At 40.3% G+C, this 17928-nt stretch overlaps 1 protein-coding gene across 1 annotated transcript in view; it reads right to left on the bottom strand.

The window, feature by feature from the left end:
* Positions 1–17928, bottom strand: part of LOC126248621 (potassium voltage-gated channel subfamily H member 2) — a 963280-nt gene that overhangs the window by 150119 nt on the left and 795233 nt on the right. The window contains exon 11 of the mRNA XM_049949786.1: positions 7262–7455. Within this exon, the coding sequence (XP_049805743.1) occupies positions 7262–7455 (194 nt within the window). The remainder of the gene's footprint in view (positions 1–7261; positions 7456–17928) is intronic.

Raw genomic sequence — 17928 nt, 5'->3', positions numbered from 1 at the left:
AAATAATTTGGACAAGAAGAGAATAGAAGCTTTTGAAATGTGGTGCTACAGAAGAATGCTGAAGATTAGATGGGTAGATCACTAACTAATGAGGAGGTACTGAATAGAAATGTGGTGCTACAGAAGAATGCTGAAGATTAGATGGGTAGATCACATAACTAATGAGGAGGTATTGAATAGAACTGGGGAGAAGAGGAGTTTGTGGCGCAGCTTGACAAGAAGAAGGGACCGGTTGGTAGGACATGTTCTGAGGCATCAAGGGATCACAAATTTAGCATTGGAGAGCAGCGTGGAGAGTAAACATCGTAGAAGGAGACCAAGAGATGAATACACTAAGCAGATTCAGAAGGATGTAGGTTGCAGTTAAGTACTGGGAGATGAAGAAGGTTGCACAGGATATAGTAGCATGGAGAGCTGCATCAAACCAGTCTCAGGACTGAAGACCACAAAAACAATGACAACCAACAAGCTGTCAACTAGAATGAATGGTCACCACCAAACATTGCCAAAAACAAGTTGGACCACCAAGTGACACAACATGCAGCAGAGCACAACATGTGAGATTTCAATGGCTGCACTCATGCCATCTGGATCCTCCCCACAATCACCAGATTCTTTGAGCTGTGCAGATGGGAGCTATCATTACAGCACACCCTTCACTCTCTTAACCTCCCTGACCTGAACCTAAGGTAACTCACTGTCCCCTCCTCCCCCCCCCCCAATCCCCCCACCCAATTTTGTGTGTGTGTGTGTGTGTGTGTGTGTGTGTGTGTGTGTGTGTGTGTGTGTGTGTACAGCTTCCCTTGCCCCAGTACCCCCATCCAATTTGTGTCAGATAGTTGTGTGCTGCAATAACATACCCTAGTCTATGAAATCACATGCCCATCCCATCTGCCACCTGCCCCCTTTACTTGCACCCCTAGCTATCCCATAGACAGCTCCCCACTCTCCCACAAGCCACCAGACAATTCCCCCAACCCCCTCACTGCTTCCCACCTCTCTACATCCCTCATCCAATCCCATCTCACACCCTCACCTCACCCCAGTACACTCACCATGGACCAAGAAAGAGCTAGCAGCCAACTGAGCTCAATGCAGGGAGAGAGTCATGTGCATGTGAGCGAGTGACGTGTGTTTGTGTGCATGTTTTTTGAACAAGCTTGAAAAAGGAAATTTATGCCAAAGCTAGCAAAATTTTGTACCTTTTGTTTGGGTACCTATCGACAATGCAATGTTGCTGCCTTTCAGAGTGTCATATCCTTTATTCCTAAATAATTACATAATAGGATTCTTTCTTTGAGACTCTTCTGTTTAAGATTTCTGAGCATTTTTTACTCTCTCCCATGGCTGAATGAAATGACTTGTAATTTGAATTTTATTCACCAAAAATTATGGAAATTCTGTTACTGATATCAGCCTTGAACTCTACTTCAATAAAGGTTTTAAATGTATGTTATACATTGATAGTCTTACAGTTCTCCCAATATGTTATCAATCAAATATACCCTGCTACACTTCACCTATCATTGAATATACACAATCATTCCTTTCTGTAATTCCTTTTGAATTTTTTAGTGCCAGACATTTGTGTAATATGATCATTTCAGCTTTTCAGCTGTGACTTTCTTATCATGCCACCATAATTCTACTATCTTGTTACAATTTGAGAAGCACACAACATTTTTTTCCTCATGTAGGCCTGTTAGCAGCCATCATACTGCATTTATATTCTCTTGCAATTTGACTGCAGATTTCTTTTGTTTTGTTTTGCAAATAATACTTCATGGTACATAAACCTATCATTTGAAAAAAGTCTGAAGTAGAACTCATATCTGTCAAGTTATTGGTGTATAGCCTGAGTACCAATATTTAACTGTCCTAGTACTTTTCCCTTCAAAAGTATACTCAGAATTACTTGTCCACATAGACCCTTTTCCTAACCACAGAACTACATTCTGCTTGTTAAGAAATCCCAATTCCAGTTGGAAATACAGCTGGAAAACCCATACACTTCTAGTTCCTTTAATAGAAATCAGTAGGCACTCAACTAAAAACTTCTTAAAAACACAAAACACAGTTTATTTGAGGAAATACTATGGGAAGATCATGGATTTGCAATTTACATAATGTGCTGAATCCAGGCTTGTTGTCATACAGATATAAGCCATTTTATTAAAATCACGATGTGTTTAACAATTCTGCTACTTGTGAATATCTGTAACACAGATCTGTCATTCTGTGACTAAGTTCAGCTGCCATTAAAGTGGTTGGGATTGGCTGTTCTTCTAAACAATGTAAACAGCTTTCACCTCACACAATCTGCAGTTAATAACAGTTAAGGGTAAAGCTAATCCAGCAACAATTCTGTATACGACCTGACAGGGATTTCATTAATTTTTTGTGTCCTGTTACATTTTTGCAGTATCATTTATTTTGCAACACTGTTCATAGAATCACCTACTTATGGATATAACCATGATTGTTGTTGACAAGTATTAATGTGCCATGAAAGACTCTTCTAATTGCATTCATTGGTCTCCATTTCAAGCTGTCATTGACCATGGAAATCCTTCACAAATCCTCTGACCATATCTACATCTTCTCTCCATTTCTTCTCTTTCCCAGAAAGTACATCCATTCAAAAGTAAATTTTCACCTTTTGTGATCTGGCTTTTCAGTGGAAGTCCTGACTATTGCAGTTTCAGTGTTTTAATTTAGGTCAATCCATTATTTACCCTAGTTCCATTTCCTATTTGTTATTTCTAATTACATCTCCCAATTTGCAATTAGCAAGTTTCTTTCCAGTGACCTAAATATCTCCATTACTTTGTTTTCCTGATTTTGCACTTAAGTCCAAGTCTGCAGGACATATGAGAATATAGGATTCATATATAATCTATGGACCTTTTTCTTTAGGCAGAGAGATTTTAACTGTCACTAAATCACAAAACCTATCCACATTATGTACTTTATGACATGCATTCAAGAGACATAAGCATTACTGTCATATCATCAAAGAAATTTATTGTTAGCTTTGTATTAATGTCGTTAACATATATCCCAGAATTCTTATTCACTTCACTAAGTTCTTGGAATACCTCATATAGCTGATGTATGTCAACTGCAAACAGCACAGTGTCATCTAAAAATTTCACATGATTGAATTTATTTTCTGCTTTTGGGTGTTTTTTCATCAAATCTAGGCTCCTAAGTGCAAATTTTGAAATTTAAAGTTATTTGACTGGAAATGGATCTCCTTGCTTCACTCATCCTTAAGCTTTGTGTAATTTTCCTCCAGTTTAATGTCAGCTGCAATATAGATATGTCAATATAAAGAGGACCTGCAGAATGACTCTGCAAGAGTAGTAACTGGAATTTCACTCAGTGCACTTCTGACAGCCAAATCTGCCCTGATAATATCTGCATATCTAAATTTTTAAGATTTTTTGATATTTTTACTGCAGCAGTTTGAGTTTTGTGATATAATTCCTAATATTATCTGAATTCTTGGAAAGTGATGGGTAGAGAATCTCTGCCATTTTAATTATTTTACAATTTCCATAACAGTGTAGATAACTAACACAAAAAAGGGAATGACACAAATCACAAATAATATTAAATTTGAAAAGGATAGCCATATGACTTATTTTGACATTGCTTTAACATTGGTAATATAGGTCATTATTGGAAGCTGAAAAGATACACTTTATACATACATCAAGAGCAAAATGTTCTGCCCAAAATAAAGTTAAAGGAAGGCAAGTCTCAAATAGACCGAGACAATTCAGATTAATCTCTTAAATAACTGGAACTGCAACATGCAGAATAGTAATAAAAGTATGAGAGAAAATTGAAAAGAAACTGGTACAGCAATTAAAGATTGTTGTTTGTTTAAGTCAAAAATATAGTTATTTGTTACATTTAATTCCCTTGTAAGCCAATACACTTTGTAAACACTTTTCCAGTTGGTAGATTCCATCCTGAAGTGGAATTTTTAAGCAGTCTGCAAAATGCCCAGCTATATCTGCCATATTCTATTCATCAGACTTAACATGTTTTCCAGCCAGAAATTTTGTTAAATAAAAGGATAAATGGAAGTCAATGGATGCCATCTCTGATGAATATGGTGGATCTTCCAAAAATTTGTATTCAAAATCCCTATGTTATCCCAATACCAAATTACTTTTGTCCATTGTCCCAATGAATTCAATCTTTTGCAGTTCAGACTTGTTTCCACTTCTTTTTCATCCAGTTGGCCTAGAGGACTTGTGCAGTATTTACTAGATATTGCTTTGTTGTTTGCAAGGCACATACTCATTAGGGGGATGGTGTCAATGTACAGAGTGAACTAGAACTGTGTTCACAAACTTTCAGAGTTTGTTCAGGGATCCCTTCTGAGTAATCTGGTATTAGTGATCTACAGTCTCCAGCAGCTTGTTGTGGGGTAATAACATGATGACGACTTACTCAATTTGTTTTCCTGATCACATCTGTTTTTATGAAAATATTTCCACAAAAGAAAAAAAGGCCTGTAATATGCTATCACCACAATGTACAACACATAAAACAAAGCAATGTAACAACCCTCAGATGCAAAAGTGGCTGCTGTCACTGCAGGAACAGCTCAGAATACGATTGTTGTACCACTCTTACATTGCATTCAGGGACCCCATACACAAGGTGCATATGAGCCAACTTTTCATGGACAAATCTATCTGACAGCTTTGCATTTAACATACAGATTAACTGACAGAAAAACAAACCTGAGACAGAACTGAGTTGTACTAAAAGCAAGCTTAAGTGTGAACAGTAAAGTGGGCACTACTATTGTCAATAGCAAATACCTTTAGCTAAAGCAAGTTTTTTGTTTTCAGACGAGACACACTCCACATACCATCTGAGATGTAGAAAGTTGGCTATCACCAATCTGTTATGTCCCCTCCCCCGTTAATTAACTTTGTTTCCAAAAGTAATTTGTTTATTAAAATAGACATTTGATTAATGTTTAGTAGACATATGAAAACTTTAAGTTCATAGCCAGGCATAGCTCAATGTAAGTATTACCTCAATCATTCAGTCAATTATTCTGAAGCTACTGGTATAATTAGTTTGACTGGAGAGCATACTAATTAGAGAGTATCATTAATTGGAAATATTCATACAGTATGGCTCTGCACATTTTGTATGAGTTCATACACATTTTTCAATATAATGACTTGTGCCATTCAATAGTACAATACTCCAACTCTACAGTAACACATTTTATCTTTCCTGAAATTAATTATCTTCTATGTTAATTGAATTTAAAGTTCCAAGAGGTTGCCACTTTTCATTGTAAATTCTGTCACAATTACTGTCAGATTTCAAACTCTGACTACATAATTTTGTTACTTTAATTTTTCTGTGCAAAATACATACTTCATTTATTAATTACTGCACTAAATAATAACTTCATGTAATTCACTCTAATTTGCAATATATCACTCACTCATGTAAACAAAGGGATTCACATTGCAGAAGACAACTAATATCGATGTTATTTTTATAAATTTGCAACTAGCAGTATTTTCTGTAATCCAAAAGTCTACTGTCATGTTCAACAATCAGACTTCTGCTGGTTATTCATGTTTTTCTTGCACATTGATTCAATTGCATAACTCACAGTCTTCTTCAGGTGCTGTCTGCACCTATAAGAAAGATGCGAAAAACTAGCAATAACCTGATTGTTCAACAAGATAATGCCTCACTGGCAAAGCCTGAAGAATTACAAAATTCTATTGTTTCTTATAGTTCATCAAAACAGTTATATCCAACCTGGCTATTTTTAAAGCAGTATGTAGCTTTCATATGCAGATAAATGAAGTCCATATTTTCACTGTTGTGCACATTTTTCATTGCAATACAGATACAGAGCTAAATGAGGCAAGAACCCAAGCAAAATGCAATAACTCTGTAATGAGCCACTGGAGACCATGGGACTCTTATACTAAAATACTCAGAAGGTATTCCTGAAAAACCTCTGAAAATTTTTCAGTTACTCACTAACAAAGTGAGCAAAATCAAGCATCTGATCTCACTGTGCACCTACTTTGGGATTTATCAATATAAGACTCAACCAGATAGCCAAAATACTTTACTTCTGGGGGAGGTGTAAGTAATCAACTGGTGACTTCTATAAGAAATTCAGAATGCCAAAGAATAAACACACCCACAACCTGAACACCAAGACACAGAGCCACAATAACACTAGGCAGCTACACGTGCTGGTGAGGTACACTCATTTCTCCAGCACCCTAAATTTGAATTTTTGCTACTGATAAACTGTAGCAAATAACTGTAACACACATCACCCATATTAACTGAAGTTACAGTTGATGAATTCCCATGAAGACATATTTTAGGCAAGTTAATAATGAACAAAAAGAAGCCCTTTTCCATCCAAGGAAACATGAGTCAGAATCTTTTGAATCGATAAAACGGGCTTAACCTTTCTTGGCGAAGGGCTACGAGCTTTCATCCACAGAAATGATTGTTGTATTTTTTCTGGCCTAAAGCAGTGGATGAACATTTTATCCATGGTACCAGATCGGTGTACAAAATGCATTTGATTATTTTTAAGATAATCTAAAAATGGCTTGATATATCATTTGCGGTTGCTAATTTGAAACACACTTTCATTCAGTATCTTTGAAAGAAGAACAACAACATTTGAATCCAGCTGAAAATTTCCTATTTATTAGAAATGAAGAAGGAAACACTTAATACACCTCTATGAAGTTTCAACAGCTTTACACTGATGCTAAACTAAGGTAGACATAGAATTTTATGATTGAACAGTGGTCCATTTTATTAATTTGATCAAAATATCCACATGACTAATTTCAAAATAAAATATATTGGCAGAGCAAGTTGACAATTTACTTACATTACTAAGCAGTGTGTAACTACATTACAAAAACTAAGTTGCACTTATATCCATATCATCTTTAAGTCAAGCCTAGCACTTCACCCTGCCCTCTTACTTTTATTTAGTCATTTTGTTGGACTGTTAACACTTTTCACACTTTTCACTGTGGATGGGCATAATCATTGTTCTGGATCTACTACTGTCCAGTACTCACATGTATTTAGTTCCTACATAAAATTCAAGATAATATTTCATAAAGATTGTGACTACAATATGTTATAAGTTAAGCAGCAAAATAAAAACATTTTTGCATGATAAAAGATCATAGTAAACCTGATACAAAAATTTACTTACATCTCTCATATTAAATGTAATTTCAAGATTGTTAGAAAATGAGTTATAAAACTCAGGATATAACTCTAGTACGTCTAAAAGGTCATCACGGTGAATTTTATGCAGATCGCAATAGGTAAGGGCTCGCACATTACATGATGACTTGCCCAGTGTTGGATGAATACATGGATTTTCCCCAAAAATATCATCCTTTCCTGTAAAAAGAAAAAACACTTTTCACTATCTAAAGTAATTTGGCCATAGAGGAAGTTCAATATTATAAGTCACTTCACATAATATTTTACATTATATATTTAAACAGCTATGTATTTCCAGAATGAATTTTCACTCTGCAGGGAAACGTGCACTGATACGAAACTTTCCGGCACATTGCAACTTTGTGCCAGACTGGGTCTCAAACAGGGACATTTGTGTTTTTACATATGTGTTTGTGAAGTAATGTGCACACACTTGAGAGCCACACACATTATCAGTATGTTGTCATCTGTGAGAGTGTGCTGCACAAGAGCAGTACTGTGAACATCCGATTGGGCCTGCCACAGGCGAATGCCTGTTTAAACCCCAGCAAACTACACTTGTGCTCAGTAATCATCTTATTATTGCTTGCATAAATTTGCCTTATCTTATTGTGTTCAGTGTATGTTATGGTGATTGGCATACAAGCCAAAGTCTAACAAAGTTGTACTAACATTCTTGGTAGTGTTGTGTGTCCAAATTACAATACAAGTGAAGACAAGTGTGAGATCATTCTCCGCACAGTTTTCAGTCTCTGGTTGGTCCTCTGCTGCATCTACAATGTCTGACGTGCTACTGATGAGATTTTATGCCAGCTGGTTAGTCAGCAAAGGGTTCTTACTGTGGTGTTGCAGCACTTCAATCAACAGCAGGAGCTGTTCGCTAGAGCTGAACACAATCAAACCCAGGTATTGCAAATGTTTGCCGCTGTTTTGGCCAGTTCAGATCCATCTCAATCTTGCTACCCCAGTCATTTACCCGCCGATTTCTGGCTTACGAAGAGTCTGTCGAAGAATGGGAAGCCAACAAAAAATGGTTGCGGCAGCATTTTCATGTGTTTGGTTTGACTGATGTCACCTTATGGTATGCTTTCTTTTTGTCTTGGTTGTTGCCTCACCTGTATCAACTCCTTTGCCAACTGGCCCCTCTGTAGGACCCATCTTCACTGTTTTTTGATAACATATGCAACCTTCTTTTGAAATACTACTGTATATGGATGTACCTCATTGCCGTTCAAGTTGAGTTCTAATTATGTTTTAAGAAACCAGATAATTCCTATAATACTTGGGCAGCTGAACTTCATGGTTTAAGCCATCATTGTCACTTTGTTACTGACATACATAAGGAGTCATATGCCGACAAAATAGTTCATGATGCAATCATTCGGTCAGCCCCCAGTTTGGAGGTTCATGACCAGGTCCTTCAGTATGAAAAACCCTCCCTCTCCGATGTTCTGACTATTGCACAATCATTTGAGGTTTCAAGAGCTGTGGTTAGTCAAATTGAATCGTGGTGCAACATTGCAGAAGTTCAACCCACTTCCCCCTGTATTTTTTGGACTGTTCACAGTCCAGGTGGCAGTGATCCGCAAATGAGCAAAATATCACAGCAACCAGCCCTTCTCACTGCAGCAGCCACAGCTACAGCAGCACAGCAAACCCAGCAATGAACAAAAATGCAAGTGCTCCTTGCTTCCCTCTTGTCCGTCATGTTTTGTCACTCATGATAACCAGATTATCCAAAGCGGTGGGCTGTTTGCTGCTAGTGCAACAAAATGGGCCACATTGCTCCTGTTTGTAATGCAAAATTCCAACAGCCTATTGCAGGGACTGACATGAATGCCAACAGTGTATTGGCAATCTATACTGCATCCAATAAACCTTTTATTGAAGTTAAGGTTTATCAGAATGTTTTGCATACACATGTCGACACTGGTGTTGCTGTGTTATTACTAAACTTGCAAACATACATGGACTTGGGTTCTCCTCCTTCAGTGCCAGTATCATGTACATTAGTCAGCCACAATAAACAAAGCATTCTGATATTAGGTACTTTCTAGGCCCCAATCACATATAAATCTCCGGTTCATCAACTGACTGTTCTGGTGGTGAACAATGCAAGCACCGAGAATTTGTTTGGTGTGGACGCCATTAACATTTTTGGGTTTAATATTTCTGATGAAATTAATCTTATCTCTGATCAAGTGTCTTGTACACAACTTGACTCTTTATTCTCTGAATTTTACCCCCTGTTTTCTGGGGATTTGGGTTGTGTCAATAATTTCAAAGCGCACATCATCATCAAACCTTCGGTCAGAGCCCGTTTCTTTCGGGCTCACCCTGTGCCGATGGAGCTCTGTGATCAAGTCAAGGTGGAGCTCAAGTACCTCGTAGCCTCCAGGGCTGTCCAACCAATCCCTTCCAGCAAATGGGCTACTCCCTCAGCCACCGTCAAGAAGCTGTTAGGAATTTTACGCCTTTGTGACAATTTAAAAGTTTCTGTCAAAGGTCACTATATCACTGACACATATCCCTTGCCTTGCCATGACAAACGTTTGGCTAAGCTGGCTGGTGGTCAGTATTTTTCTAAGATCAACCTCTCTGAAGCATATTTGCAGCTTCCTGTAGCTGCTGACTTTCAATGGCTCTTGGTCATTAACATGCATTTTGGGCTGTATCAATACTTGTGGTTACCATTTGGCATGGACAGCACCCCAGCAATTTTTCAACAGTTTCTTCAACAACTCATGAGGTCTTTGGCTGGCTGTGCCAACTAACTTGATGATATTGTGGTCTCCATCTCCTCCACTGCTGAACATCTCAAAATCTTACAGACACTCTTTATGGTGTTACAGGCCACTGGGTTAAAATGCAATTGAGAAAATTGCCACTTCTTTCAGCATTCTATAGTTTATCTTGGGTACATGGTCTGTAGTGCCAGTGTAAAACCCTTTTGTCAGAATGTCTCTGTCATTGTCGCTCATCTGTGTCCTGCGCTGGGCAAGGAACTCCAGTTTTTTTTTTTTTTATTTGTTATTTTTTTATATAGGTAAGATTGCTTACCATCATCAGTTCTGCCAAGGGCAGTGTCAGTTACACAACCATTACATGTCTTGCTTCATAAGCGGACATCTTTCTGCTGGTCACAGGCATGTGTAACAGCGTTTTCCAAATTTAGGTTTATGTTACAATCTGCACATTGCCTCATAACCTACCAACTGGGTCAACATTTAGTGTTAGCAACAAATGCAACCCAGCATGTGCTGGGGGTGCCATTACCTTATAAATATCCTGATGGTTCCCAGTGGCCTATTGAAAACATGTCTAAGATGCTCAATTTGGCTCAGACTAGATACTCACAAACAGAGAAAGAAGCCCTCACCATTGTTTATGCCTTAAAGGAGTTTCATCTTTTCCTGTACGGTGTAAAATTCCATCTCATCATGGATCACAATCCATTAGTTTCGCTGTTTAACCCCTCAGCATCACTACCAGACAAAGCAATGCATTGCCTTCAATGATGGGCACTGTTCCCTATCAGTACAACTGCAAGATTCACGTCTGTCCTAGGGGTAAACATGTGAATGCTGACACGCTCTCCCATCTTACAACCAGTCAGGACCCAGTTTTTGATTGGTTGGAGTTATTCTGTTTCCACATTGATGAATGTGCTCAACAAACTGTTGATTGTTGTCCAATCACTAGCGCTCAGATCACTTAGGCTACTGCTACCAATCAGATTTTACGGAAAGTGATATATTGCATACAACATAGCTGGCCAGAAGGGTCTCCCTCACAAGCATCTGACCCCTCTGTAACTACTATGTGCTTTGGCATCATTTCTCTGTTGTTGATGGTGTTCTACTTCTAGATACTGACTATTCAGCTCCTGGCCTAGTGGTTCTCTCGACTCTCCATTTGGAGATCCTGCAATTGCTTCATGCTGATCACTGGGATGGGGGTATCATGCTCCAAGGCATTAGCCTATTGTCATGTTCTTTGGCCTGCTTTGGACAGTGGCATCATTTGTTTGGTTACGACATGTTCTCAATGCAGCAAGATGTTTCTGTGGATGCAACCTTCACAGGTCTGGGACTGCCTCCACATTGATTTTGCCAGCCCTTTCCTTAATGCATACTGTCTAATAGTAATTGATGGTTCCCATATGTTGTACATTGCCTGTCAAGTTTGGCATCTGCCACTGTGACAGTTCTGTAAAAACTTTTTTACATCGAAGCACTTTTGGCAACATTGCTCTCTGATAACTGCCCTCAGCTTGTGTTGCAGAAGTTTGCCTCCTTCTGCAACACCTGCAGGCTTTGCCACATTTTCGCCCTGCCCTTCCACCCACAGTCCAACAGTGAGGCTGAGAGGTTAGTTAGAACATTCAAAATGCAAATGAAAAAGTACATGACTCGATCTCTGTCCGGCGGTGCCTTATATCAATTTCTGTCTCCCTATCAGTTCATGCCATTTCACAACAACAGCCCCACCATACTGCTCCACAGGTATCAACCCCAGATGCTCCAGCATCTCCTGCAGCCTGGCGAGGGATGTCAACCTGTGCAGCCATTGTCCCGTTTCAGCTGGGGTGGCTGTCTAGAGATGTGGGTTTGGTTGCCGCGCCAAATGGATTCCCACCATCATCTCCTGATGCTGTGGCCACTATCTCTGCAACATCTGTACAGAGGAAGGCCTCTGTGCAAGTCATTATGACCAGTTGTGCCTACGAGTGGACGACAGGAGAACCTTCGCCGGGACGCCGATGTAGCCACGCAAGTCTCCGTTGCTTGATGGATCACCTGATGTGGCTGGGTCCCTCCCATGACATACAAGGGGTCCCCCATCACCAGTGGACAAACTTGGCACAGCTTCTCCAGTACCGATACCAGAACCGATGCAGCTGTTGTCCACACCAGAGCTGTCTCCTTCACCTCAGGCACCAACAGAGGGAGCACAAACACAACCAGACCCTGGACCTGTCATGGACATGGACCTCACACTGACGTCACCCATCCTACTATATGGATTGACGTAAGAAGGCAGACTTCAACGCCCATGGAGGAAGATGCCATGGACATCTTGCGATTCCGAGCTGTTCCTCAAGTGAAGAGGAATGCAGTAATAAGGTCATACTTGAAAGCCACATGCATTAGAAGTGTGCTGTTGCCCATGAGGGTGTGCCATGAAAGAGCAATATTGTGAACATCCAATAGAGCCTGCCATGGGCAAGTACCTATTTAAACCCTGCTGGATACAGTTGTGCTCAATTATCATGTTACTACTACTTGTATACATTTGCCTTATTATGTTCACTGTATGTTATGGTGATTGGCATCCGAGCCACAGTCTAATAAATTTATAACAGCAACTTGGTTGTGTTGAGTGTCCAAATTACAACAATTAGTTTATTCAGTAATGTAATGGCATAAAACATATATTGTTGACAAGCCTAAGAATTTTAACAAAACTGTGTGTCTTATCACTGTCATAGTTATTGGAGGCTTTTCTCATATCTGTGGACTGCAGTGTGCATGTTGATTGAATGGTAATAATCAAAGAAGATTGAAAGGAAATATAACAGACAAACCTCCACATAACAATGACATATTAAGGTGGTCCTAACATGGCAAATGGCTGCCTCCCATTTTTGCAGTACATGTGAAGTTCCACAGTTGTGCCTGACAGTACATTGATTACTGGTTCACATTATTTTCACAGTCATGGTTGTTTTGCCAGTTTCCTGTTTTAACAATCACATCCTAGTAGATTGTTACTGATGATATAATTTTCAAATTTCACAACAGTCTGTTTATAAAATGATTCTGTCACAGTAATTTTTTTAACAAATCACTGATAAAAATGTGTGTGAGAGACTGGCCATGTCTGCAGTCTCATGAATTGAAAGCTACATAAAACAAACTTCAGAAACTTCAAAGTTAACTCTAAAAAATTATCATTGTCATAATAATTTGTATCTAGTGACACTTGATACATATATGCTACCATTTTATGCAAATCTGAATCTGTTTATATTATTTTATAAATAACAATAAAAATATGACAGCAATAAAGTGAAGTTACTTTAAAACTCTCAGATGTTTACAAAATACAGGCTAAGGTTAGTTAAGTGTGGGAATTCAGGTATATAATCTATCTGGAATGACAATGACTGGTGATGGCAGAAATTTATGTTGTGGACTCCACAAGACCACAGAGGTATCAGCAGTTATGCTGACCCTTATGTACAGATATGTAGAATCATAGTGGAAAACATCAGAAGTAAAATTAATACATTGCCCCATTTGTTGAAAATTCAATGATAAATAATGTAAATGATAATCAGTAGTAGTAGTAGTAGTAGTAGGTATCACCATTTACTTTCAGCTCCTTAGTAATGGTGTATATAAAACATTTTTTTTTAACTATGACAACATGTTTTTCCAAATTTTTGGACTGCATCTCAGCTACTCTCTGTGTGCACAGCTGAATGTGTATTTATTTATAATATTTGAAGAATGCACATACGAAACCAGTGTTTTATTTTAATTTGTAATTATTTTAGCTACAGAACCTGGAAGATGACCTCAATAACTGTTAAAGAATGTGTTACCTTTGGTCACTATTACAGTAAAAATATGCTATGCCCCAGCAGAACACATCATGAGAACCAATTGATTGATGGAAGATATGTCAAGGTTGAAGTAGACACAGAATAAAGACAACAAATGATATAAAAAACTGTAACAAATCAACAATAAATAACCAATTTTTGAACATATAATGTAACTGGTAGAATAAAGAATCTACTCACCTAACAGCCACAGCAAGAGAACACACATGAGCCAATGACTCGTTCCTTTAGCAGAAGGGTTGAAGGAGAACAAAGAAGAATGAAGGAAAAGGACTGGTGAGGTTTACGAAAAGGGTACAGTTTGGAAAAGTTTCCAAGAACCTGGGAGACTCACTGGGTGGGATGAACAGTTGTTTGGGGCTGCCCTGGACGAGATTTGAAAACTTGAGAATTTGAAGCTGGAAGATAGGATAATATGCAAGACAGAGATTACTGCAAAAACATCATGCACAAGTTAATAAGAGTGAAAAGTTAAGTATATCGTATGTGATAGAGGTGGGAGAGGGCAGTGAAAAAAAGACAGAAAATGAAAAATTTAGGAAACTAAAAGGGAGTGAAGAAAGGAATAGTTACTGTGGAGAAATGCTGAGACTGTAGAAATTAATGTAAATTAAAGTAATTCGGATATGCAGGAGAACTATGAATGTGATCAATGTAACTGGCAAGCAGTTGTGCACGCCTAGCCTCCAATGGAGGTACGCTGGCCTCCACCAGGACAATGGTCACCTGACTTGTTCAAAGAGCTCCCGTTGCTAGGCGAATGCCACAGTGGTGCACTGGGTCAAGTAAACGCAATGCTGAGGGCACTGCCAAACCATAAACCAGACTCCCATAGCCAAGGCGAGATTGAACAAGTGCTCTGTAGAGCTGCAGCAGCGTAGAGCTCTCTGCACCCCAGCTGGTGTTGCTCAGGCAACAGAGGGCATTGAGGTGGTACCAGCACTTCCACTTAAGCTGACCAAGGTAAGGTAGCCAAGTCAATTGGGTGCCAAAACCAGTCCTAAGAATCAATATGTCTCCACTACAGCGAGTGGATCATCATGAAGGTAAAGTTCTGGCTCTGGATGAATGGTGTGACACCGACAGAAATGCATGACACACAACTTCGCAGCTGAAAACTGAAAGCCGTGGGCTACAGCCCATGAATGCACTTTGTGAATGGCTAAGTGTAGGTGCCACTCAGCAACACCAGTACTGGAGGAGCAGTATGAAATGCAGAAGTTATCGGCATACAGAGAAGGTGAGACAGATGGCATTACAGCTGCTGCTAGTCCGTTAATGGCCACTAAAAATAGAGATACACTAAATACGGAGCCCTGTGGAATGCCATTCTCCTGAACATGGGGGGAACTATGGGAGGCACTGACTTGGACATGGAAAGTATGGAGCAACAGGAAGTTTTGGATAAAAATTGGGAGTGGGTCCCGGAGACCCCACTCATAAAATGTGGCATGGATATGATTTCGCCAGGTAGTGTTGTATGCTTTACGTAAGTAAAAAAAGGTGGCAACCAGATGTTGGCATCTGGAAAAGGCTGTTCAGATGGCAGACTTGAGGGACACAAGATTATCAGTGGTAGAGCAACCCTGGCGGAAGCCGCACTGACATGGAACCAGTGGGTCACGTTACTCCAAGACCCAACCCAAACACTGACACACCATACATTCCAGCAGCTTACAAAGAAAGTCGATGAGGCTGATGGGCTGGCAGCTATCCACATCGAGTGGGTTTTGACTGGGTTTGAACACTGGAATGATGGTGCTCTCCCACCATTGCGATGGAAAGATGCCATCACACCAGATACGGTTGAAGGTCACAAGGTTGGTTGGTGTGGGGTATAAAGGGCGCAAACTACAGGGTCATCAGTCCGTTTTTCCTATTGCAAACAATTCTCAAGATAAAACAACACCCAAAGTATGTTTGAGAAAGTAAAAGGGGGAAAGGAATGGGGAACCACACCTAAAAAGAAAACGAATGGAATGAACAAAAAACCAGGAAAACATACACCGCAAGGAAAAGTGGAAGAAGGTATTAAAACCATAGGGTAGATGGTCTGAGCTGGCTGATCACAAGAATAAAAGAGGATGAGCCAGCCACTCTGCAACACATTAAAATGTCCGACCCAAAAAGACAAAGCGAGAGGAACACATGTAGAAAAAAGATGAACACAAAGACAAACAAAGGCAAAGAAAGGGTGACAGAGTTAAAATGAAGGGAGGGTGGAGACCTCAGAGAGAAGGTCATATGCCCACCCTTAGATGGTATGATATACCCTCACGAATAATGCCTAAAATTAAATCTGCTGCTGAGGTGTCGTTGCCCAACACCAAAGGTAGGGTGCTGGGAAGGTTAAAAGTCCGCTTCAGAGTGGCTAAAATTTGGCAGTCCAGCAAGATGTGGATGACAGTTAAAAGGGATCCACAGTAACGCCAAGGTGGGTCCTTGCGACAGAGGAGGTGACCATGCGTTAGCCATGTATGGCCAATGCGGAACTGGCAAAGGACAACAGATTCCCTGAGAGTGGCTCGCATGGATGACTGCTACACATTTGTCATCTCTTTGATAGCACAGAGTTTATTTGGTGTGCTCAGGGTGTGCCATTCAGTATCCCAGATTGAAAAAACTTTGTGACAAAAGACTGCTCGCAAATTGGTCTCCAGTAGGCCAATCTCCAGAGATGGTTTACTGGTGGCCTGTTTGGCCAGATGGTCAGCAAGTTCATTGCCCAGTATCTTGACATGGCCTGGGGTCTAAATGAAGGTTGCTGGGTGTCCACTGGAGCAGAGGTCATAAAGACACTCCTGGATTAACAGTACCAAAGGATGCCTATGGAAGCACTAGTCGAGAGCTTGCAAGCTGCTTAAGGAGTCACTACAAATGACAAAGGACTCACCAGAGCAGGAGCGGATATGATCAAGAGCGTGATAGAGGGCAACCAGCTCTGCAGTGGAAATGCTACAGCCATCCAGCAAGGAGCGTTGTTCAGTACAGCCAATGTGAGCATAAGCATAGGCAACAAGACTGTTGAACAGGGATCCATCAGTGTAGATTACTTCTGAGTCCTCAAATTGGCCAAGAAGAGAGATAAAATGCTGACAGAGGGCATCAGGTGGAACTGAGCCTTTGGGGCCTTGCAATAGGTCCAGCTGAACCTGTGGCTGAGGTATGGACCATGGAGGAGTACAGAAGGGGGCCTGCAGGAAAGGTAGTAAGGGGGAAGTGCCGAGTTCATGAAGAAGTGACCTGATATGGATGGCGAAGGAAAGCCCGGTTCTAGGCCGCAATTGCAGGAGATGGACTGTCATGATAATTTGGATGGCGAGGTGAACTATGTATGTGGGTGATATAATTTGCGAGCAATAGTTGCTGCCAGAGCCACAGTGGAGGAATGCCAGCTTCTTCAAGTAGGCTGTTCACAGGGCTAGATCGGAAGGCACCTGTCACGAGGCGAACTCCACAGTGGTGGATGGGGTCTAGTAGACTCAGTGTAGAGGGGGCTGCCAAACCATATACCACACTCCCATAATCAATTAGGGACTGTATGAGAGCTTGGTACAGCTGCAGCAGTGTTTGATGATCAGCACCCCAGTTGGTGTGGCTCAGGCATTGAATGGGATTAAGGTGCCACCAGCACTTGTCCTTAAGCTGACAAAGATGGGAAAGCCAACTTAAGCAGGTGTCAAAGAACAGTCCCAGAAAGTGGTAAGTCTCCACTACATCTAGTAGTTGGTTATCAAAGTAAAGTTCTGGATTGGGGTGGACGGTACGATCATGACAGAAGTTCATCATGTAAGTTTTGGCGGCTGAAAACTGAAAGCCATGAGTGAGGGCCCATAACTGCACCTTCCATATAGCTCCCTGCAAATGGCATTCAGCTGGCATAGTAGAAGAGGAGCAGAAGGAAATTAAAAAGTCATCATCATATAGGTGGTGGTGGTTAGTGTTTAACGTCCCGTCGACAACGAGGTCATTAGAGACGGAGCGCAAGCTCGGGTTAGGGAAGGATTGGGAAGGAAATC

The sequence above is a fragment of the Schistocerca nitens genome, chromosome 3 (genome assembly GCF_023898315.1).
Source record: "Schistocerca nitens isolate TAMUIC-IGC-003100 chromosome 3, iqSchNite1.1, whole genome shotgun sequence".
Lineage (NCBI taxonomy): Eukaryota > Metazoa > Arthropoda > Insecta > Orthoptera > Acrididae > Schistocerca > Schistocerca nitens.
The sequence above is the reverse complement of the archived record's forward strand: the minus strand, read 5'-3'. Positions and strand labels throughout refer to the sequence as shown.